The sequence below is a fragment of the Gigantopelta aegis genome, chromosome 13, assembly GCF_016097555.1.
Source record: "Gigantopelta aegis isolate Gae_Host chromosome 13, Gae_host_genome, whole genome shotgun sequence".
In the NCBI taxonomy this organism is placed as follows: domain Eukaryota; kingdom Metazoa; phylum Mollusca; class Gastropoda; order Neomphalida; family Peltospiridae; genus Gigantopelta; species Gigantopelta aegis.
The window spans coordinates 11646788-11672397 of NC_054711.1; the positions used below are offsets into that span (position 1 = coordinate 11646788).

The 25610-nt window shown below is 38.2% G+C and overlaps 1 protein-coding gene across 4 annotated transcripts in view; it reads left to right on the plus strand.

Moving 5' to 3' along the window:
* The window catches only part of LOC121387568 (dynein heavy chain 7, axonemal-like), a 121646-nt gene that overhangs the window by 34114 nt on the left and 61922 nt on the right, over positions 1-25610 (plus strand). For all 4 annotated transcript variants that reach the window (XM_041518723.1, XM_041518724.1, XM_041518725.1 and 1 more), the window contains 18 exons: positions 198-471; positions 1034-1140; positions 2284-2482; positions 5400-5753; positions 6221-6330; positions 7071-7239; positions 9878-9980; positions 11298-11425; positions 12302-12514; positions 13352-13585; positions 13951-14064; positions 15653-15802; positions 16210-16392; positions 16776-16955; positions 19506-19637; positions 20561-20656; positions 21521-21646; positions 23915-24112. In XM_041518723.1, coding sequence (XP_041374657.1) covers positions 198-471; positions 1034-1140; positions 2284-2482; positions 5400-5753; positions 6221-6330; positions 7071-7239; positions 9878-9980; positions 11298-11425; positions 12302-12514; positions 13352-13585; positions 13951-14064; positions 15653-15802; positions 16210-16392; positions 16776-16955; positions 19506-19637; positions 20561-20656; positions 21521-21646; positions 23915-24112 — 3070 coding nt within the window. The remainder of the gene's footprint in view (positions 1-197; positions 472-1033; positions 1141-2283; positions 2483-5399; positions 5754-6220; positions 6331-7070; positions 7240-9877; positions 9981-11297; positions 11426-12301; positions 12515-13351; positions 13586-13950; positions 14065-15652; positions 15803-16209; positions 16393-16775; positions 16956-19505; positions 19638-20560; positions 20657-21520; positions 21647-23914; positions 24113-25610) is intronic.

Consider the following 25610-nt stretch of genomic DNA (forward strand, 5'->3'; position numbering starts at 1 on the left):
AGATTTTCTTTTCATAACCCACTTTCTTACACGGAAGGTAAAGTGATGCCGAACCAAAAGAAATGACCTTTTCCCTTTAATAAAAATCATATTTTGTCTTTCCTTGCACAGGGAGTGGGAGGGTAAACTGATGTCGAAACAAAAGAAATGACCTTTTTCCTTTAATAAAAAATCATATTTTGTCTTTCCTTGTACAGGGAGTGGGAGGGGAAACTAATGCTGCTGCAGGACATTCTCGACGAGTGGCTCAAGGTGCAAGCCACCTGGCTGTACCTGGAGCCCATCTTCAGTTCGCCCGACATCATGGCGCAGATGCCAGAGGAAGGCCGCCGGTTCACAACAGTCGACAAGAACTGGCGCGACATCATGAAGTCGGCTGTCGTAGACAAACACGTGCTCGCCGTGTTGGATATCGACAAGATTCTGGAGAGGTTGAAGAAATCGAATGAGCTCTTGGAACTCATTCAGAAGGTATATTTTGTTGTTGTTGTTTATTTGGTGGTGTGTGTGTGTGGGGGGGGGGGTCGTAGTGGTGTAATTGTTGGATATCAGTAAGATTTTGGCACTCTTGGAACTCACTCAGAAGGTATATATATATTTTTTGGGTGGGGGGTGGGGGGGGGGGGGGGGGGGGGTCGTAGATGTGTAGTTGTTGGATATCAGTAAGATTCTGGAGCTGTTAGAACTCATTCTGAAACTATTTTATTGTTATTGTTGGTGTTAGTGGTGGTTTAGTTATTGTTGGATATCAACAAGATTCTGGAGGGGTTGAAAAAAATAGGACAATCCCTTGGAACTCATTCGGAAGCTATTTTATTGTTATTGTTGGTGTTAGTGGTGGTTTACTTATTGTTGGATATTGACCAATTGTTACCAAAATTGTAACTGATCCCCATCCAAACACCCAATTTTGGTGTTGTGTTTATCTTAATTCAGAACCTTTTCAGTAATTTGTTATAGAATTCTAAACTATTTTGTTATAGAATTGTTAACTGTAGTTTATTTTACTGTTGATTATTTTATTGTTTTTCAGGGTCTGAATGAGTACCTTGAGAAGAAAAGACTGTATTTCCCCAGATTTTTCTTCCTTTCTAACGATGAATTGCTGGAAATTTTGTCTGAAACTAAAGATCCAACTCGGTAAGATTGTAGGACCAAACGTTGCAGTTGGTGTTTTCTGTAGGCCACGCAGTGTCACAACGTCTACCACCTGATTTTCCTGCTGGGCATTGATGCTGTGTCTGGCAGAAGTGGTACACTTAATGATTGTACTGATGAAATTGCGTATAAAACATCCCTTAAAAGTTCTATTTTGGAGGCAGCAGGTATCCTGTCTTTTACCCGAGACCAAGTGTCAAAATAACCATACATGTATGTTCAGAGATGGTTGCAGAATATTTCTAGGATTCGGGGGCAACGTTAAAAAAGAAACACCTCAAGTATTCCAAAGCCCAGTAAAAGTAAATTTTCCACAATAAAATTCGTCCACCCACCCAATGTATTATATCACTTCCACTGAAGAGAAATAAAATCATCATATTCATTAAAGGGACTCTCCTGAGTTTTCCTTCATTGTAACATGTTTCCGACTAATACAGCTTTTTTAATTACTAAAATGATGCTATAAATAGAAACGTTTGTTTAGAACTCCAGGGTCTCAGTATCCAGTGTATTTCTGATCATCCTAATGTTTGTAAGTAGCTGAAACGTCTTCTTATTCCCCAATATACTCTTCAAAAAAAGTAGGGGAACTCTAATAAGACGTGACCGTTGCCAAAATTGTAAGGTATATTAGCTGTGGGGAATGGTTATATGGTAATAGTGAATTAATTGGGCAAACATTACAGCCGGTTGTTCAGTATTACCATAGGTTTTATGACCACCAAAGATCTTGAAGGACGATTGGGGTCAGAAGTGACATTTGAAAGTTGACGGGTTTTTTTATCAGTAAATAGCAAATTCAAAGAATAAAAATTACTAAAAACAAAACAATAACAACTGTATGATCAACAGAATGAAAAAGATTGACAGAAATAATGTTCCACAGTGATTAATGGACCTTCCTGGAAATTGTCAAAATCGAGAATGACACCCCACACACGTGTACGGGGCTACTGCTTGATGCATGTGCAAACTATGGAATGTGTTTCAGTGTGTTGATAAACAGACCTGAACGTTCTTTACAAGGATGTCTGTGGTCTAATAGTTGATATTAATAATATTTCAAGTTCCCCTACTATTTTTTTGAAGCGTATATTTATTTATATTGTTTTATTTCCACAGTGTTCAGCCTCATCTGAAGAAATGTTTTGAGGGTATCGCCATGCTTGAGTTCACAGACGTCCTAGACATCACTCACATGAAGAGCAGTGAGGGGGAGGTCGTGGAACTGACCGATGTCATATCAACCTCCAAGGCCAGAGGTCAGGTCGAGAAGTGGCTGCTCGAACTCGAGACTGGCATGTTGAAATCTCTGAGAAAGGTCAGTTTACACACACAGATTTGAAAAAGCTTTTTCCCCCCCTTCCATTTGTTTCTTGCCTTTATGGTGTAAAAAAAGGTGAGATATAGATTTGACGTTTTTTTCAAACGTGGTGACGGTGCTGCCATCAACTTTTGCATCAAAGTTTTGCATTTAGATAGATTCTGACAAACATACACAGATTTGAAAAACCTTTTTGTCCCCCTCTCATTTTTGTCTTGCCTTTATGTTGTAAAAAGGTGAGATAGATTTGACGTTTTCAAAAGTGGTGACGGTGCTGCCATCAACTTTTGCGTCAAGGTTTTGTGTTTAAATAGATTGTGACAAACTACAAGTCCTAGGTCAGTGAAGCATGGTTTGTAGTTAACCCTATGGATGTTCGTCACAGTGCACTGAAAAACATTATGATAGGTGAAATATTGAATTCTTCACAATTCTTCTTCTTCAGTTTGGTGCTAACGGAAAAATGTTACGTCCTTGTTCATGAATGAGTGGGACGTAGCCCAGTGGTAAAGCGCTCGCTTGATACATGGTTGGTTTGGGATAGATCCCCTCGGTGGGCCCATTGAGCTACTTCTCATTCCAGCCAGTGCACCACAACTGATATATCATAAGCTGTGGTATCAGGGGTTGAAATTTAAAGGAATAGTGAATTTCAGAAAATACTATTCCGTCTACAAATGTACTATCCCTTCGATTATTAATGTACCACTAGTTTTCCTGACTGTGCTGCGTCGCCCTGTACAACATTTCGTAACGAACAATTGTTTATATACCAGTCTATGCATTACTGCATACTAGCTGGAATTACAAACAAACTCACTCCAAACATTAGTCTTGATCAAAAAGACGTTTATTTTGTACCGGTAAGTGCATGAGAAAGGTCTTAGTAGCGCGAGGATTTGTTCTGCAGAAAAATGTAGCTGAAGAAAAAGTGTAAGCAGAATAGTCGCAGGTGATTTTCGGTATTCTGTGCTTTATTTTCACTTTCATGACGGAATACTGGAAGAATTGTTTTACTATTCTGTTTCAAAATTTACTATTTGTGGAATAGCAGAATAGTGTAAAATTCGACCCCTGGGTATACCTTGCTACTAATGGAAACATGTAGCGGGTTTCCTCTCTAAGACTAAATGTCAGAATTAGCAAATGTTTGACATCCAATAGCCGATGATTAATAATCAATGTGCTCTAGTGGTGTCGTTAAACAAAACAAATATTTATTTATTTTGACATCCAATAACCGATGATTAATAAATCAATGTGTTCTAGTGATGTCGTTAAAAAAAACTAAATTTAACTTGGGATGGTGCATATAAAGATCCCTTGCTGCTAACCAAAAAGAGTAGCCCATTATGTGGCGGCAGTGGGTTTCCTCTCTGATTAACTGTGTGGTCCTTAAGCACATGTCTGACACTACATTGTATATAACTGTATGATCCCCGTCGGTGGGCCCATTGGGCTATTTCTCGTTCCAACCAGTGCACCAGGACTGGTATATCAAAGGCTGTGGTATGTACTATCATGTCTGCGGGATGGTGCATATAAAAGATCCCTTGCTACTAATGGGAAGATGTAGGTTTTCTTTCTAAGACTATACAGTCGAACTTGTATATAACAATCACTCAAGGGACCAACAGAAAGTGGCCGTTATAGACAGGTGGCTTTTATATAGAGGTCCCAAAATATTCAATCGAAACCCTAACATATTTCACTATAAAATATCATTATTAACTGTTGTAACAGTTTGATTTACATTGTTAATACCCCCAAGAAAAGAAAAACAACACAAAATAATAAAAGTACATGTAATTGTATTTATTTAAACAAAATTTAGTATGTTTGCCTCCACATCATTTAATATAATAACAGTTGACTGTTGGTTCATAAATAAATAACACAAAACTGAAATTTACTTTTGTTTAATTGGGATTTATTACTCAAGTGACATGTTTAACTCATTATTAGTTTTATGTTACCGCTAATCCATTGTTACGGTACTTGCATTGGGATTACATTGCGAACCACAAACAAAACAATTTTGGTACACAAAGGTAGCGATTTACCAAAGCATACTGGCTTAACTAAATTCATTAATGTTTGCAGCTTGGTGCAAACTGCCCGCCTGACAGTAGGGTCTACCCAGGCACCTTGCTTATAATTGCCTTTGATAATACTGCAACAATCAGATACTGTAATACATTCTGCTTTCATAGGTTACAGCCAATGAGAAGTCGCCTTTTTATTGAGTAATGATTCGAGCTGAACTAGCGAAACCAAAGTATACAACCACTGGAACCGAACAGCTGTTGACATTTACCAAATTAACAAAAGGATTAAAATAATGCTTAGCATTAGTAAACATATATTTGTTTACGACAATAACATCATATGATAACATTAAAATAAATTGTTCTTTGTCAAGTCGAATCAAATCTTGAAACTTTCCGGTCAGGTGACACAACAATGGTGGCATTTCAGAAAACAATGGGATTTACTGGTAACTAAATCGCTGTACGATCATATATGGTGGGAAGAATATGAATTGTTTTTTTTTCAAATAATTTTTTGGCTGGTAATGCAGGTTCAGACCTTATTTTTGCTGAAAAATAGTGGCCGCTGGCTGTGTTGGACAGGTGGCCCTTCTATAGAGGTCAAATAAAGAAATGTGTTGGGGGGGGGGGTTCAGGGTGGCCATTATGGGCAGGTGGCCATTATATAGAGGTGCCCCTTAGACCAAGTTCGACTGTATGTCAAAACTACCAAATGTTTGACATCCAAGTGGCATCATCAATAAACAAAACAAACTTTTAAACTATATAACTATAATTAAAATATGTTGAGTGTGTTGTTAAATTAATTTTTTTTATCCTTCTTCACGTGTGACCACTCATCCATCTTGTTCAACTGCTTTCAGGTTATCGGTGTGGCGATGGTGTCGTACAAGAATGAACCGCGTATCGAGTGGGTGCGCAAGTGGCCCGGTCAGGCGGTGCTGTGCGTCTCCCAGGAGATCTGGACTGCCCTGATGCACAAGGCGATCGCGGACGGCCAGTCGGCCCTGGAGGAGTTCCTGCAGGTGAACAACCAGCAGATAGACGACATTGTGGAGCTGGTGCGTGGCAAGCTGTCGAAGCAGCACCGCGTCACACTGCAGGCGCTCATCGTCATGGACGTGCACGCGCGTGACGTCCTCGCACACCTCGTCGCCACCGGGGTCCGTGACGAACTCGACTTCAAGTGGCTCAGTCAGCTCAGATACTACTGGGAGGTTAGTCATATAAAGATACTACTGGGAGGTTAGTCATATAAAGATACTACTGGGAGGTTAGTCATATCTTGAAATGAGTGTCAGAAAAACATCTATAAAAAAGTAAGTCTCAGAAATATTTTCATGCCTCGAGTAATTTTAATATAATTGCATATTCGCGGAAAAAACATGTCACAATATTAATCCAGTTTACATTACATACACACACACACACATACACACACTCACACATACACACACACACACACACACACACACACACACACACACACACACACACACACACACACACACACACACACACACACACACACACACACACACACACACACATACACACACACACACATACATATATATTTTTTTAATATGGATTTAAGATTACCATTGTGCAATTTCATGTATGTTAGTTGTTATAGTTAGATTGTGTGCTATTTTAATACTTAAGAGTAAACTATTCTATTCAGGAGGAAACCATGGTGACGAGAATGATCAACTCCATGTTGAAATACGGCTATGAATATCTCGGCAACACAGGTCGTCTTGTGATCACCCCACTCACAGACAGGTGTTATAGGTAGGAAATATTAACACACAGGTGTTACAGGTAGCAAATGATCAATGACATTTAGTTGCAAGTGCAATAATTAGCTTTTTCCCATTTATTTATGCTAAATGATTACAAAGAAAATTGGCCTCCAAACAGTCCTAACAGAGTAGACTATAGGTTTCCTCTCCGTCTGTCTGTCTGTCTGTCTTTCTGTCTATCTCACATACTTTTTTAGACTTTTAATTTTGCAATGCATGATACTGAGCTGTAATTTTGTGTATAGGTTTATCATGTAGTGTTACATATCAAGTTTGACTTTAATGGGGATTTGCCCACTTTTGATGGGGTTATGGTCCAAAATATGTTGGACACAGCAGGGGACATGTATTGCTTTAGCAGTGCTTTCAGAATACTTGTTTATTAGTACAATAATTGACATTAAACATTTACGCTACCTCATTATATTTCGTTTTTGACACAAGTAAAATAAGAAGAAATAAGGGAACAAATGGTATTTTAGACCAAATGTAATTGACTACTGGAGTTGTTAAGTGTGTATAAAATACAGAGATGTATTGTGGCACTGCATGTCAGTGCTGTGAGGTTGACGTCCAGTAACACGTTTAATTTCCTGATACTTGTGGACGAGGATTTTCGTTGTAGTCAACATCTGATGTTACTACTCGCGTGTTCCTTTATTTCTTTCCATCAGTACATATTAAATCATTAAAACATGATATTATCATTTACATTTCCTTTTTGTTCAGAACTCTGTTTGGAGCCCTTCACCTTCATCTGGGCGGTGCCCCAGAAGGCCCTGCTGGAACTGGCAAGACTGAAACCACCAAAGATTTGGCCAAGGCTGTTGCTAAGCAGTGCGTCGTCTTCAACTGTTCAGATGGCTTGGATTACATCGCCTTGGGAAAATTCTTCAAGGTAAACTGCCCTTAAGGTTACACACCACCATTAATTACTCCATGCAGTTCAATACATTTTCTATGTCAGAATATATTCTGTGAAAAATACTAACACTGTCGAGAGGGTCATGTGACTACTAATTTTAGGGAGTGCTTTCAACTGACATGTACTGTGTAAAAAATCAACCTAGGTCAACAATAAATTTTTTCAATTAATGGCCCCTATGCCCAACCACCATCTTGTGTTGCTGTTATACACGTGGCACTATACCACTTGCACAGTTGTTATCAGATAGTACTACATATAACAAGTTACTTCAAATCAATGGGTTATTTAAATACTACAGAGGTCAACCTACGTGTAATCATACAAAAAAAAAAATTCAAAAAGCATATCAGAATGTTGAAGTATTTTTTTTAGGAGGAACTATTTCCTGAACCGGACTACATTAAGCTGCTACAGCAAGTAATGACACGACAAATGGTGGTGTGTTGCCGTAAACCTCGATTATGCGATTTGTAACACCGAGTTATAACATGTGATTTGTCATAGCAACTCTAATCATATATCCAACCAGTACACCACGACTGGTCAAAGGCCGTGGTATGTGCTTTCCTGTCTGTGGGAAAGTGCATATAAAAGATTTCTTGCGGGTTTCCTCTGATGACTGAATTGGAATCACCAAATGTTTGCCATCCACTAGCTGATGATTAATCAGTCAATGTGCCCTAGTGGTGTCGTTAAACAAAACAAACAAACTAATTGTATAAGCCAAATAGTACAGCGCTCACTTCATGCGTGATCGGTCTGGGATTGATCTCTGTTGGTGGGCCCATTGGGCTATTTCTCGTTCCAACCAGTGCACCATGACTGGTATATCAAAGGCTATGTTATGTGCTATCCTGTCTGTGGGATTGCCTCTTGCTACTAATGAAAAAATGTAGACTACATGTCAAAATTACCAAATGTTTGACATCCAATAGCTGATGATTAATAAATCAATGTGCTCTAGTGGTGTCATTAAATAAAACAAATTTTTTTTTTTTTTTAACAAATCATATGTATATAAGACATGCTGTTCCAATTAAAGTGTTCTCACAGTATGATTTGATCACATGTGACAAACCCTGTTGCATCGTATGTTCTCACAGTAGGATGTGATCACATGTGACAAACCCTGTTGCATCGTATGTTCTCACAGTATGATGTGATCACACGTGTGACAAACCCTGTTGCATCCTATGTTCTCACAGTATGATGTGATCACGTGTGACAAACCCTGTTGCATCGTATGTTCTCACAGTATGATTTGATCACGTGTGACAAACCCTGTTGCATCGTATGTTCTCACAGTATGATGTGATCACGTGTGACAAACCCTGTTGCATCGTATGTTCTCACAGTATGATGTGATCACGTGTGACAAACCCTGTTGCATCGTATGTTCTCACAGTATGATGTGATCACGTGTGACAAACCCTGTTGCATCGTATGTTCTCACAGTATGATGTGATCACGTGTGACAAACCCTGTTGCATCGTATGTTCTCACAGTATGATGTGATCACGTGTGACAAACCCTGTTGCATCGTATGTTCTCACAGTATGATGTGATCACGTGTGACAAACCCTGTTGCATCGTATGTTCTCACAGTATGATGTGATCACATGTGACAAACCCTGTTGCATCATAGGATCAAACAACCTCAGTGGACCCACTCTTTGATTGGTTTTCCCCCCTTCCCCAACCAATGCACCACAACTGGTATATCAGTCTGTATATGCCGTCTTGTCTGTGAGAAAAATGTAGCGGCTTTCCTCTGAAGACTACGCATAAAAATTATAAAATATTTGACATTCAATAGCCCATGCTATCCTGTCTATGGGATGGTGCATATAAAAGATCCCTTGCTGCTAATCGAAAAGAGTAGCCCATGAAGTGGCGACAGCGGGTTTCCTCTCTTAATATCTCTGTGGTCCTTATCCTTATGTCCGACACCATATAACCATAAATAAAATGTGTTGAGTGCGTCGTTATATAAACCATTTCCTTCCTTCCTTCAACTTTTAACCGTTTTTGTATTATTGTTAAAATAATAATAATAATAATAATCATAACAATTATAGTGAGCTACATAGTCTAGTGGATAAGCTGCTGGATAATCAAGCTGACGACAGTGGTTCAAATCATGTCAAAGCTGGCTCATACTTTCATTCATCTTTCTCATCTATCACCATCTGCCTATCATTCTATTTATCTTAATATAAAAAAAACTTTCCAATTTCTCCCACGATTTCAATCAATTTTGACCCTGTCTGTCAATCTCCTCTGACTCGGTCTTCTGAGCTGTTCACACCATCACCTACCTGTCTCAACTTCACAGATACAGACTTCCCTGCACCCACCTGGCATGTTTATCCTCTGCCACTAATAATGCTGGTCTGACCCACGGCACTAACGACCGCCGGTAGTAGGGGAGCATAGTAGGGGAACAAACATAATAATAATAGAATAATACTAATAATACATTTTATTTCAGATCAGTGATCCATAGAACATACATAATTAAATATCACATACAAAACAGATCACAGTAGTTTGTGCCAATAATGTAGTTCATTGTCCATTTATAATAGTATGAAATATGTTTTCCCAGGGCTTGGCGTCGTGTGGAGCGTGGTCTTGTTTCGACGAGTTCAACCGGATTGACCTGGAGGTGTTGTCTGTGGTTGCCCAGCAGATCCTGACCATCCAGAGAGGTATGTGGTTAGAATGGTTACCAAAAGCTTTGATAGTACACCATCCATCCACCCCTCCATCCATCCAATTACAATACCCACCCATCCTTCCATCTGTCCATCCCAGTCATCCATCTGCCCATCCCAGTCATCCATCCAAAACCCACCCATAAGTCATCTATCCATCCATCCATCCAATAACATCACTCCATCCACCCATCCATCCATCACAATTTTGGTAGCATGCAACATACACCCACCAAAACCCACCCACCTAAACCCAAAACACACCATCCATCCATCCATCCATCCATTCATCCATCCATCCATTCGGGGGCGAGATGTAGCCCAGTGGTAAAGCGCTCGCGTGATGCGCGGTTGGTTTAGGATCGATCCCCGTTGGTGGGCCCATTGGGCTATTTCTCGCTCCAGCCAGTGCACCATGACTGGTACATCAAAGGCTGTGGTATGTACTATCCTATCTGTTGGATGGTGCATATAAACGATACCTTCCTGCTAATCGAAAAGAGTAGCTCATTAAGTGGCGACAATGGGTTTCCTCCCTCAATATCTGTGTGGTCCTTAACTCAATATCTGTGTGGTCCGACGCCATATAACCGTAAATAAAATGTGTTGAGTGCGTCATTAAATAAAACATTTCGTTCCATCCATTCATGCATCCATCCATCCATCCATCCAAAACCCACCCATCCATCGGATCCATCCATCCATCCATAACAAATTTGGTAACATGCACCATCCATCCAATCATCTGTACATCCATCCATCCATCCATCCATCCACCCACCCACCCACCCACCCACCCACCCACCCATCCATCCACCCATCCATCCATCCACCCATCCATCCATCCATCCATCCATCCACCCATCCATCCATCCATCCACCCACCCACCCATCCATCCATCCATATATAGCATGGATTCAATGCTTCTACAAATCCCAGATATTGTGTTGGAAGCATAAGATTAACGGTATTAGATAGAATCCCAAAATATCTATATCAGATCATGTTTATGATTCTAGCAGAATCCTTAAAAGAATCCCTATATTCAGTGCCACGCAAATCAATCCATTGATCGAATCCACCCATTAAACCCCTTTTAAAAATTAAAATAATTAAGACAGTCATCAGACTCATCTGCAGATATCATTTCCAGTTCAAATACACTGTCGCTGGACTCAATACTTATTCTTTTCAGTATGTCATCATTTCCAGTTTAAAGACAGTCAATGGACTCAATATTTATTCTTCTCTGTATGTTATCATTTCCAGTTCAAATACACAGTGGACTCGATGTTTATTTATCCATGCAGGTATCAACTCTGGCTCAGACACACTGATGTTTGAAGGAACGGAGATAAGACTCGACCCGACCTGTTCCGTGTTCATCACCATGAATCCGGGTTATGCTGGCAGATCAGATTTGCCTGACAACTTAAAGGTAAAGTCACTGCGGTCCAGTAATATGTACTCAAATCTGGTATTATGTCTGTAGTCCAGTATGTCTACTAAAATCTAGTATCATGTCCGTTACCAGTATGTCTTATATACTCAAATCTGGTATTGCGTCTGTTACCAGTATGTCTTATATACTCAAATCTGGTATTGCGTCTGTTACCAGTATGTCTTATATACTCAAATCTGGTATTGCGTCTGTTACCAGTATGTCTTATATACTCAAATCTGGTATTGCGTCTGTTACCAGTATGTCTTATATACTCAAATCTGGTATTGCACTTGTTACCAGTATGTCTTATATACTCAAATCTGGTATTGCGTCTGTTACCAGTATGTCTTATATACTCAAATCTGGTATTGCGTCTGTTACCAGTATGTCTTATATACTCAAATCTGGTATTGCGTCTGTTACCAGTATGTCTTATATACTCAAAACTGGTATTGCGTATGTTACCAGTATGTCTTATATACTAAAGTCTGGTATTACGTCTGTTACCAGTATGTCTTTTATACACAAATCTGATTTTACGTATGTTACCAGTATGTCTTATGTACTCAAATCTGGTATTGTATCTTTTGTTCAGTATGTCTACTCAAATTTGATATTATCATTTGTCATGTATGTCTACTCAAAGGTGATATAAGATATAATAATTATGTCATCAGTTTGTTTCAAGCCATCGTCAGATCTGTAAGTTTTGTAATAACTATTTCCAGATTTTGTTTTTGCCTGCAGGCTCTGTTCAGAAGAATAGCTATTTGTAATAACTATTTCCACATTCTGTTTTAACCTACAAGCTCTGTTCAGAACAATAGGTTTTTTGTAATAACAATTTCCACATTCTGTTTTAACCTACAGGCTCTGTTCAGAACAGTAGCCATGATGGTTCCAGACTACGCCATGATTGCGGAGATCTCGCTGTACTCGTGTGGGTTCGTTCAAGCGCGACCGCTATCCGTGAAGATCGTGGCTGTGTACAGACTGTGTTCGGAGCAGCTGTCGTCACAGCATCACTACGACTACGGCATGCGAGCCGTCAAGTCGGTACTCACTGCTGCCGGAAATCTCAAGGTAATATTCACTTTCACTGTCACTTTAAACTTGATTCTTCTATCCAATTCAGCCATTTTCCTCTGTATTTGGGTGAAAATAAACATTTATTTGTTTGTTTCTTTGTTGTTTGTTCGTTTGTTCATTCATTATCGCCTGATGCATGGTCAGTCTAGGTTTGATCCCATTCGGTGGACCTATTGGGCTATTTCTCAGCCAGTACACCACAACTGGAGTAACAAAACCCATAGTATGTACTATCCTGTCTGTGGGATGATGCATATAAAATCTCCCTTGCTGCGAATCGAAAAAAGAATAGCCCATGGCATCGCAGCAGCAGATTTCTTCTTTCAAACCAACACTATATAAAGTATGTTCCTTCCATCCTTCCTTCCTTCCTTCCTTCCTTCCTTCCTTCCTTCCTTCCTTCCTTCCTTGTCTTCTTCCTTTCCTTCCTTCCTTCCTTCCATTCCTTCTTTCATTCATTCATTCTGTTGTAACTGAAATATCGTGAAAAATTAAAATGTGTTGAGTCATTGTTAAATAAAACATTCCTTCCTTCCTTCCTTCATTCTGTTGTAACTAAAATATAAAAAATTAAAATGTGTGGAGTGCATCGCTAAATAAAACATTGATTCCTTCCTTCCTTCCTTCCTTCCTTCTGTTGTAACTGAAATATCCCGAAAAATTAAAATGTGTGGAGTGCATCGTTAAATAAATCATTGATTCCTTCATTCATTCCTCCCTCCCTCCCCCCTCCCCCCCCCTCCCTCCCTTCCCTCCCTCCCTCCCTTCCTTCCTTCCTTCCTTCCTTCCTTCCTTCCTTTAATCATCCATCCATCTATTCTGTAATTGCAGCTAAAGTATCCCGAAGAAGATGAAAACATCCTGATGCTGCGTTCGATCATCGACGTCAACCTGCCCAAGTTCTTGAACCACGATCTGCCGCTGTTCCACGGCATCACGTCGGACTTGTTCCCTGGCATCACGCTGCCGACGCCTGACTACGAGGTGCTCAATGAACACGCCAAGGAGTGCTGCATCGAGATGAACCTGCAGTGCACCAACTTCTTCCTGGAGAAAATCCAACAGGTTTGTATGATTTACACATTGTACCAGTTTTGGGTGAAAGATTATATCCTTTTTTCTTATACGGACACTTGGTTTATTAATTTTTTAAAGCCACAAACTTCAGAATTAAAAATTAAAAAAAAGAGATGTTTTCCACATTGGAGCAGTTTTGGTAAAAGACTACGGCTAATCCGTACCAAGACTTGGTTTGTTAGTATTTTAAAGCCACACCAAGGAGTGCTGCATCGAGATAAACCTGCAGTGCACCAACTTCTTTCTGGAGAAAATCCAACAGGTTTGTGCGTTTTACACATTGTAACAGTTTTGGGGAAATATAACATGTTAAAACAGAGATTGGAGCTTTGAACAAAGTCGTTTGCTTTCAGATTTATGAGATGATGATCGTGCGTCACGGCTTCATGATAGTTGGGGAACCGCTAGGCGGGAAGACCATGGCATACAGGGTGTTGGCCAGCGCCCTCGGAAAGATCCACGAAAAGGTGAACATTTTCCACTTCATTTTACATTATTTCCATTCAGTCACACTGTTCTGGGCACAAGCCTGGTGCTTACAACACTTTTAGAGTCTAGACTCAAAGTCTCTAATAGTCTGAGACTTTAATGCCATGGAAACACCATACAAATTGTATAGATGTGATGTCATTAAAGATTGAGTCTGGACTCTAAAAGTTTTATAAGCACAGGGCCCAGATCTCGGCTATCTGGCCTTGTGCTATAAAAGTTTTAGAGTCTAGACTTAAGAATCTAATAGTCTGAGACTGCAACACCATACAAATTGTACGGGTGTGACGTTGTCAAAGATTGAGTCTGGACACTTATAAAGTTTTATAAGCATGGGCCCACATTTCAGCTATCTGGCTCTGTGCATATAAACCGGCCTCGGTGGCGTCGTGGCAGGCCATCGGTCTACAGGCTGGTAGGTACTGGGTTCGGATCCCAGTCGTGGCATGGGATTTTTAATCCAGATACCGACTCCAAACCCTGAGTGAGTGCTCCGCAAGGCTCAATGGGTAGGTGTAAACCACTTGCACCGACCAGTGATCCATAACTGGTTCAACAAAGGCCATGGTTTGTGCTATCCTGCCTGTGGGAAGCGCAAATAAAAGATCCCTTGCTGCCAATCGGAAGAGTAGCCCATGTAGTGGCGACAGCGGGTTTCCTCTCCAAAAATCTGTGTGGTCCTTAACCATATGTTTGACGCCATATAACCGTAAATAAAATGTGTTGAGTGCGTCGTTAAATAAAACACTTCTTTCTGTGCATATAAAACTTTTAGAGTTTAGACTTAAAGACTCAGCTAAACTTAAGTCTCATAATAGACGCTGCGACTGTAATGCCATGGCAAGTTAATTATGCCATACAAATTGTATGCATTTTTGACGTCATTGGAAATTTTAGTCTGGACTAGTTTTATAAGCATGGGCCCACATCGCAGCTAAACTTAAGACTGTTAACAGACACTGAGACCATAATGCCATGACCAGTTACGCCATACAAATTGTATGCATTTCTGACGTCACTGGAGATTTGAGGCTAGACTCGAACGTTTTTTAGGTACAGGCCCTGGACTGTCTGTGCAGGATATAATAGTGGGTAACTAGTCATTGGGTTTTACAGTCTATCCAGACATTATTTATCTATTGAAATATAAACTTTTAACAATGTACAGTTTATTACAAAGATTCACAAATACTCATCTTAAGGTCTGTGATTCTGGCTAAAACTTTCAGGGATTATCCAGGCATATAGTGGGTCCGAACATATAGGCCCCTTCCAAATGAAAGTGGCACTGAAAATTCAAATTTTCTATGTTAAAATTTCCCAATTTCTATGTTAAAAATTCAGAAAATTTCTGTTAAAAATTCACAATATATATATTTAATTATGTCTGAAATAAATTAATTTAGCGGTTGTGTACTGAAACATTTAGTGTGGCCAGAAGAAATATCCCAATTATAATTAAACTGCACTAATTTTCCCAGTCTCATCGGCTATGGGACCTTGATAAATCCCTGACTTTAACAAATTCATTCTTTTTGTAATGTGTTTTCTGTGTGTGTGCTACAGGGTTTGTTGGAGGAAAACAAGGTACAGATCACAGTGATCAACCCGAAGGCCATCACAATGGGTCAGCTGTACGGTCAGTTTGACCCCGTCTCTCATGAATGGTCAGATGGAATTCTGGCCGTGTCCTACAGAGCTTTTGCAACATCAACGGTAAGTCATGGCTGTATTTTTTTCCTCTTAGTAGACAGCTATTTTTTATTTATTTTTTATTATTATTATTATTATTATTATTATTTTTATTTATTTTTATTTTATTTTTTTATTATTATTATTATTATTTTTTTTTATTATATTTTTTTTTTTTAATTTTATTACTATTTTTTTTTTTAGTTTCTGGTGTATTCAATTTGAATGTATATCTCACTGACCCCTGACTGAAAGTGGCTCATATTTGACGGGCCAGTGGATACAATCTCGATTGAGAACATTATCACCACCCAGAAGTAGTTGATATTTGGTTCCTGGTTTCTTGTATTTTATTGTTTATCTTTTCTGGTTTATTCTATTTTATCGTTTATCATTTCCTGATGTATTCAGTTTTAATGTTTATCTGACAGACCCCCGACCGGAAGTGGCTGATATTTGATGGGCCGGTGGACGCGATCTGGATCGAGAACATGAACACTGTGCTGGACGACAACAAGAAACTCTGTCTGATGAGCGGGGAGATCATCCAGCTGGCCGGCACCACCAACCTCATATTTGAACCCATGGATCTCGAGGTCGCCTCCCCTGCCACAGTGAGTCCTTGGTCTTTAATCATTTCATTTCAGTGCTTGTCTGCACCAATGTCCAGTCGGAGAGTGGGATTTAGCACTCGATGCACAGTCGGTGTGTGATCGATCCCTGTCGGTGGGCCCATTGGGCTATTTCTCGTTCCAACCAGTGCACCACGACTGGTTTATCAAAAGCCGTCGTATGTACTATCCTGTCTATGGGATGGTGCATATAAAAGATCCCTTGCTGCTAATCGAAAAGAGTAGCCCATGAAGTAGCGACAGTGGGTTTCCTCTCTCAATATATGTGTGGTCGTTAACCATATGTCTGATGCCATATAACCGTAAATAAAAATGTGTTGAGTGCGTCGTTAAATAAAACATTTCTTTCTTTCTCTCTTTGCCAGGTATCGCGGTGCGGCATGATCTACATGGAGCCGTCATCTCTCGGCTGGCGGCCCCTCGTCATCAGCTGGTTGCACGAGATGCCGGCAACGCTGACCGAAACTCACAAGAGCATCATCAACGAACTGTTTGAACGTTTTGTTGACCCATGCCTCATGCTCGTTAGGAAGGGAGGCATAAAGGTCAGTCAAATTAGCTTATACTTTATGGTTTACAATCTTGTAATTGTCATTTGTAGTGTACAATCTTGTAATTTGTAGATTGCAATCTTATAATTTGTAGTTTACAATCTTGTAATTGTCATTTGTGGTTTATAATTTTGTAAATTAGTTATTATAAATTATGAGACAAAATACAAGATTATATAAACTATAAAGTTTATAATCCTGTTGTAAAGTTGTAATTTATTGTTTGCTATCTTGTAATTGTAAATTATTCTTCATTATATTATAATTTTTGTAATTTATCGTTTGCAATCATAATTGTAGTTTATACTTTACAATCTTTTAACCTTTAGACTACTGGATTAATTTTGAACAAAAACCACGTTGAGTGGGTACAAGTTTATAATTTTTACTCACATATATTCACTTAAATGTTTTATAAATACATGAAATAAAGTTCATATATGAATCGGTAAGTATTATTTTCGTGGTTTCTTTGTAATTTTTATTATTTTTATATCAGCTAATGGTGATTAAAATTAGGCAAAAAATCTAAAAAGTTTCGTTTACTTACGGGCATTTGTGACCAGCTGTTCAGTATTTATGTCCATTATTCCTGATAACAGTGCTTTTCTGAACAGAATTGTTTTTTTAAACCCGAACTATGATTCATATTGCAATATTTTGTAATTTTCGTTGTTGGTAAAGCGATCAAATTTATTATCAAATTAGCTGTCACAATCAGCTATCGATCCCTGAAAATGACCGCGACGTGCCGCCATTGTTGTCAAGCGAAAATACTTGCCGAAAACCACTTTTTTAACTCCAAAATTTCAAGGTATTTTCAATTGAGTGTCAGTGAGTGTCGTATGCAAAACGGTGGGAAATATGAATTGGGAAATGCACTGTATACAGTATACAGTATGTCAACTGACGTTACGTCGTGCGAGATATCTCGCCTGCAGTACTCAGAAGGTTAATCAAAAGTTGTAATTTGTAGTTTTCTAATTACTAGGTCTAAGTTATAATACTTATAATTTACAGACATAGTAATTAGAATTTTTTAATTATATCTATATTAAAGGTAGGGTCAACTCAAACAAGAGCCTTATGTGTTGGAAAGATGCATACCCAGACCATCAACACATACTGACACTTTAGCAAATGAAAAACGCGTAATTTTAGAGTTAATAAAAACCACGATTATTCCTGCTAACTTGGGGCAGCCATTTTGTTTCGTTTTTGTGGCGTCCGGTGGGATAGCTTGGGGCGAAGTGACGTCAGCTCCTGACCATCTCCTGTATGTACAGTGTAAACAAAAGCAGTAATTTTCGACAAGGCGCTTCTCTTTGATCAACCTGACTTGTAAAACTATTTAACTAAATATATTTCAAGTTGCATTAACGGAACAAAATGAGGTTATAGTATTTTTCTCTGTTAAATAATCCAAAGGAAAAATGTACACTATTAAGCCTATTGATATGCTATGTTGGAGCAAAAACGACAACCCACGATACCCAAGTAATAATTTTCTTTTCTTTGGGACTACGTAATTGGTCAGTTCTGTCGTTTTAGATGGAATAGTCTACTTAATCAATAGTTTTACAGAACTATTTACAGTAATAAACCATGCCCATTACAATTTTAGGGGCGACAGATAATATTCCACAATACCGGTATGTATTTTTGTGTCTAGACAGCGTCATTAATTGGCTCGTCTGGTTACCAATCAAATACACACCTGCCAATCAGGAATCACAGGTAGAAGCAACTAACAGCATAGACCAATTAACTAAGAAAACACTCCGTGTTTCATTTCAGTACGTAGGTTAATGCATGGGCAAAACATTGTTAATTGTTTTGACTTGTTGTGTAGCCACTTTGACAATGGTATTTTATTTTGTATTGAAAAATAATATATAGATCTATAGTGCTGGATATACTTATTGCTGGCTTACTGGGATGTGTATTATTACAGAACATTGCAATGTATGACTATTTATCATCCCGCAAAAACCAGGTAGATTGTGTTTCTCTAGTTCTAAGGCTCATTCCTGACATTACGCGTTAAGTATTACGTAACCACCAGCTCGCCAGAGGGCGTACTCGCTGAGATGGTACAAAATGGCTGCGCCCGTTATACATAATAGCCGTCACATTTAACCGTTTTATTAATTAACTATACGATTATACGTGTTGATATTAAGCAATAATGTGCATTATATATCGTTGAATATGCATACCAGGCCAAATGCCCTAATTGTCCTCTCCTTTAACAACAGGCTACGACTTAGTTGTAGCCTGTTACTTATAATGTTATAATTGAAAGTTGTAAATTTATACTTTTATTCATTTGCAATTTACTTTCATGTAAATTTTAAATTATAATGTGCAGTGTACGATCCAGTAATATTTAAGTGGCAGTTTGTTGTTTTAGGATCCTGTAATTATAAGTTGTAATTTATAATTTACAATCTTCTGTTTGTAATTTGTAAGTAATTACTTCATGGATTACGGGTTGTAAGTGTTTTAGTTTTAATCTTGACGTTAATGTTATATTTCCTCCAGGAGTTGTCGCCGACCAACGACTCTAATCTTGTCAAGTCTCTGATGAGTCTCATGAACTGCCTGATGGACGAATTCCAGGACGAAGCCAAGATCATACAGATGGAGGAAAGGGAGATAATCACGTGGCTCGAGGTTAGTCCTGTTAGAAAAATTAAATCAGGGGCAAACCTAGGGACCGGGGACATGTTGGTCTGGTATCACCATGCAGATGACTTGTCCCTTTGTTTAAATAACATATTTTGAAATTTTTATGTTTAATTTATTTTATTTTTTTTATCTTGTACCATGCAGATGACATGTCCCTTTGTTTAAATAACATATTTAGAAAAATGTTATGTCTAATTTATTAATTTTTTATCTTGTACCATGCAGATAACATGTCTCTTTATTTAAATAACATATTTTTATTTTTTTATTTTTTTTTCATGTCTAATTTATTATTTTTTTTATCTTGTATTTAAATGTATTGTGTTTGTATTTTGTGTAAACACCAAATTGCTTTAAGTCATCCAGGTGAAATAGCCATGTAGTTGACATGCCCCTTTGTTCAAATAACATATTCTGAAAAAAAAATTAAGTGTAATTTATTAACTTTTTATCTTCTATTTAAATGTATTGTTTTTATACCAAATTGCTTTAAATTATCCGGATAAGGTAGCCATCCACTGATTTAAAGGTTTTCAATGTTGTTCATGTAAGAAGTGCTTTTTAAAATTCTTGGCTCCCATCCCTGTAGAAAATTCTAGACCTGCCCTTGTAAATTATTATTTGTTTAGAATATTTCTGTTGTGTTTTTATAATCAAAACATGTTTTTATAATTTATTTTATAGTTCTGAATTCAGATTAAAAAAATATATATATCAATATTTCATTCAGAAAAAAAGAAAAAATGAAAACCGAAATTTAAAACATTTCTGAGTCAAATCATGAATTGTGTTTTTGGTTAGAAAGAAAGAAAAAAAGAAAAAAAGTTGTATATAAATAAAGACATTAATTTTTGGAAGTCAATTTAAAAAACCCCAAAAACTTTTCCTTTTTTTTTCTTTTTGCACAGTGCATTTTCTTTTTTGCCTTGACGTGGTCAGTTGGAGCGAGTTCTGATGATACGGGTCGCATAAAGTTTGACAAGCTTGTCCGAGAACTCATTTCTGTAAGTATTTTCAAACACAACAGTTTTAAAGTGACAGAACCTTGGTTTTAAACACTATGGCTTATTTATCACTATTAGAGCTGTTTTTGATCAATGAAATCGGTTATTACTTAAATTTTATTGTTTAGATTTATCTATTTCTATACATTGGTCATCCTGGTTTTTAATAATACCACAAAATGCATTTTTAATATTTAAAAAAATGCACATACATGTACCTCCAGTCTATTTTTAAGGGTATTTCCTCGTTTCACCGCCACAGACTCTTTGTTTCACTCTACTGTAACTTTTAATTATCAATTACGTTACAGATTTGTTGATAAACCAAACTTAGTGTCCCACTTTCATGGTTTGAAACTAGAGTCTGCAACTCAGAGGTATTGTAAGGAAAATGTTAAGCCAGTGCACCAAAACTGGTATATCAAATGCTGTGGTATGTACTATCCTGTCTGTGGCATGGTGCATATAAAAGATCCCTTGCTACTGGTGAGGAAATAATCTAGCAGGTTTCTTGTCTAAGACTATATGTCAGAATTACCAAATGGTTGATATCCAATAGCCAATGATTAATAACTTAATGTCCTGTAGTGGTATCATTAAACAATATTTTTTTTAACTTTGTACGGCTGACAGTCATCATTTATATTATATAAGTGCATATGAGTTAAACGTGTCATGTCAAAAAGCCAACAACTCCAAAATCAAGAAACAACTGACTGACAAAATATTTTGCTATACATGGAGTAGTGGATTACACAGGTCTCGTCCAAACTGTGATTGTGCCGGTTCACACAGAAATGCACATCGTACAGATGCCAGTTTGGACACTGTCCACTGTATTAATATTTTGTTACGTATTTGCAGGGAGGAATGTCCGAGGAGACGCGACTTCAGCTGACCATGATAGAATCAGTGGAGCCTCCAATGAAGCCGTACCTAAATCCATTCCCAGCCAAGGGCAAAATCTACGACTACAAGTTTCTCAAAGAGGTATGTTTGCCATCTGTACCTTAATCCTTCCCAGTGAAAGGCAAAATCTACGACTACAAGTTTCTCAAAGAGGTATGTTTGCCATCTGTACCTTAATCCTTCCCAGTGAAAGGCAAAATCTATGACTACAAGTTTCTCAAAGAGGTATGTTTGCCATCTGTACCTAAATCCATTCCCAGTCAAGGGCAAAATCTACGACTACAAATTTCTCAAAGAGGTATGTTTGCCATCTGTACCTAAGTCCGTTCCCAGCCAAGGGCAAAATCTACGACTACAAATTTCTCAAAGAGGTATGTTTGCCATCTGTACCTTAATCCTTCCCAGTGAAAGGCAAAATCTATGACTACAAGTTTCTCAAAGAGGTATGTTTGCCATCTGTACCTAAATCCATTCCCAGTCAAGGGCAAAATCTACGACTACAAATTTCTCAAAGAGGTATGTTTGCCATCTGTACCTAAGTCCGTTCCCAGCCAAGGGCAAAATCTACGACTACAAGTTTCTCAAAGAGGTATGTTTGCCATCTGTACCTTAATCCTTCCCAGTGAAAGGCAAAATCTATGACTACAAGTTTCTCAAAGAGGTATGTTTGCTATCTGTACCTAAATCCATTCCCAGCCAAGGGCAAAATCTACGACTACAAATTTCTCAAAGAGGTATGTTTGCCATCTGTACCTTAATCCTTCCCAGTGAAAGGCAAAATCTATGACTACAAGTTTCTCAAAGAGGTATGTTTGCCATCTGTACCTAAATCCATTCCCAGTCAAGGGCAAAATCTACGACTACAAATTTCTCAAAGAGGTATGTTTGCCATCTGTACCTAAGTCCGTTCCCAGCCAAGGGCAAAATCTACGCCAAGGGCAAAATCTACTACACTACAAGTTCTCTCAAAAAGAGGTATGTTTGCCATCTGTACCTTAATCCTTCCCAGTGAAAGGCAAAATCTATGACTGCAAGTTTCTCAAAGAGGTATGTTTGCTATCTGTACCTAAATCCAGTTCCCAGCCAAGGGTATGTTTGCCATCTGTACAAAATCTTTCTCAAAGAGGTATGTTTGCCATCTGTATGAAAGGCAAAATCTATGACTGCAAGTTTCTCAAAGAGGTATGTTTGCCATCTGTACCTAAATCCTTCCCAGTGAAAGGCAAAATCTATGACTGCAAGTTTCTCAAAGAGGTATGTTTGCCATCTGTACCTAAATCCTTCCCAGTGAAAGGCAAAATCTATGACTGCAAGTTTCTCAAAGAGGTATGTTTGCCATCTGTACCTAAATCCTTCCCAGTGAAAGGCAAAATCTATGACTGCAAGTTTCTCAAAGAGGTATGTTTGCCATCTGTACCTAAATCCTTCCCAGTGAAAGGCAAAATCTATGACTGCAAGTTTCTCAAAGAGGTATGTTTGCCATCTGTACCTAAATCCTTCCCAGTGAAAGGCAAAATCTATGACTGCAAGTTTCTCAAAGAGGTATGTTTGCCATCTGTACCTAAATCCTTCCCAGTGAAAGGCAAAATCTATGACTGCAAGTTTCTCAAAGAGGTATGTTTGCCATCTGTACCTAAATCCTTCCCAGTGAAAGGCAAAATCTATGACTGCAAGTTTCTCAAAGAGGTATGTTTGCCATCTGTACCTAAATCCTTCCCAGTGAAAGGCAAAATCTATGACTGCAAGTTTCTCAAAGAGGTATGTTTGCCATCTGTACCTAAATCCTTCCCAGTGAAAGGCAAAATCTATGACTGCAAGTTTCTCAAAGAGGTATGTTTGCCATCTGTACCTAAATCCTTCCCAGTGAAAGGCAAAATCTATGACTGCAAGTTTCTCAAAGAGGTATGTTTGCCATCTGTACCTAAATCCTTCCCAGTGAAAGGCAAAATCTATGACTGCAAGTTTCTCAAAGAGGTATGTTTGCCATCTGTACCTAAATCCTTCCCAGTGAAAGGCAAAATCTATGACTACAAGTTTCTCAAAGAGGTATGTTTGCCGTCGTTAAATAAAACATTTCCTTCCTTCCTCTCTCAATATCTGTGGTCACTAACCATATGTCTAATGCCATATAACTGTAAATAAAATGTGTTGAGTGCATCATTCAATAAACCATTTCCTTCCTTCCTCTACCAATATCTGTGGTCCCTAACCATATGTCTGATACCATATAACCGTAAATAAAGTGTTGAGTGCGTCGGTAAATAAATCATTTCTTTCTTTCTTTTTTTCTAAGCTGCTTCCATTACAATCAATATGTTCAATGAATTTCCTTTACCTACGTGTTGGCAGGGTTCGGGCAAGTGGGTTCAGTGGAGTGACGAGATCAAAGACAGCGCGCCGATCCCAAAGGACGCGACGTTCCACGAGATCATCGTGCCCACCATTGACACTGTGCGCTACACCAGCCTCATGAAGATGCTCATCAAACACAACTGTGCCTGTCTCTTCGTCGGACCCACTGGCACCGGCAAGAGTTGTTACGCTGTTGTAAGTATACAAGCCAAAAACCCCACAGATGACGCTTTCAGTGACATGCATCCCAACAACGTTATAATATAATTACAAACTTTCCGCCGTTATACAATTTACTTTATCTGCATGACTGGATAATATAAGTTGTAGAAGCATCACGAGGGGTATATGGCTTTTTATGTACCCTCTGTGTGTTCTTTTACCCCGAGCCGAAGGCGAGGGGGTAAAAGAGCACACAGAGGGTACATAAAAAGCCATATACCCCGAGAGATGCTTCTACAACGAATGTATCTTACCGACATGTTAAACCATATAGCCAAATAATCAAAATAACGCCAGAAAATAATTGTTAACAATTTATTAACGGAGCCGTACCACACGGACGCGAACGAAACCACTTGCCAGTGACGAAAAATAGTTCCGTCGATAAACGAGTTTTTAACTTCAAATGTTTGTAATACGAAATTGTCTGAAACAGATATTAATAACAAAAATAAAAAACACTTTTTTTTTATTAGAAATGTATGTAGTAAAAAAATAAAAATATTAAAAAACCAAAACAACAACAACAACTGTTGCTAATCGCGCATTAATACAATAACACCACGACCGTAATTAGGTGGCCGAGTTCAACATTGCAGCTTTTAAAAGTATTGAAATAGTGTATTTTATAGTAAAAATAAAATTAATTATGTATACTTGGTTGATTATCAATGTTATTTATAATCTAATTATTGCTTTAGCATTAACTGGGGCGGCTGGAAACTGTTGGAAATTACAGATGGGGTATAAGAGAATTTGGCTCCGCCCACAGGGGGATAAGGGATTTGTCCAACGGCAAACAACCAATGGGATTAAAGAATTTTACATGAAGGCGAGATAATGTCAGTTAACCTTTAGACTACTGGATTAATTTTTGACAAAAAAAAACGTTGAGTGGGTACAATTTATAATTTTTTACTCGCATATATTCACTTAAATGTTTTATAAATACATAAAATAAAGTTCATATTTGAATTGGTAAGTATTTTTTTGGTGTATTTTTCTAATTTTTATGATATTTTAGATCAGTTAATGTTGATTAAAATTAGGCGAAAAATAGAAAGTCACATTTACTTGCGGACATTTGTAGCCAGCTGTCCAGTATTTATGTACATTATTCCTGACCAGAATTAAAAAAAACTCGATTCATATCCCAATATTTGGTGATTTTTGTTGTTGGTGAAATGATAAAATTTATTATCAAATTAGCTGTCACAATCAACTATCGAACCCTGAAAATGACCGCGACGTTCCGCCATTGTTGTCGAGCGAAAATATTTGCCCAAAACCTCTTTTTCCAAGTTCCAAGGTATTTTCCATTGAAAAAAACTAAATCTAAAGTCACAGGTAGCTGAGTTGTCTTCCATTTCCTGTTAATAAATCGTATCTGGTGAGTGTTGTGTGCAAAACGGCAAGAAATATGAATTGGGGAATGCACTGTATACAGTATACAGTATGTCGACTGGCGAGA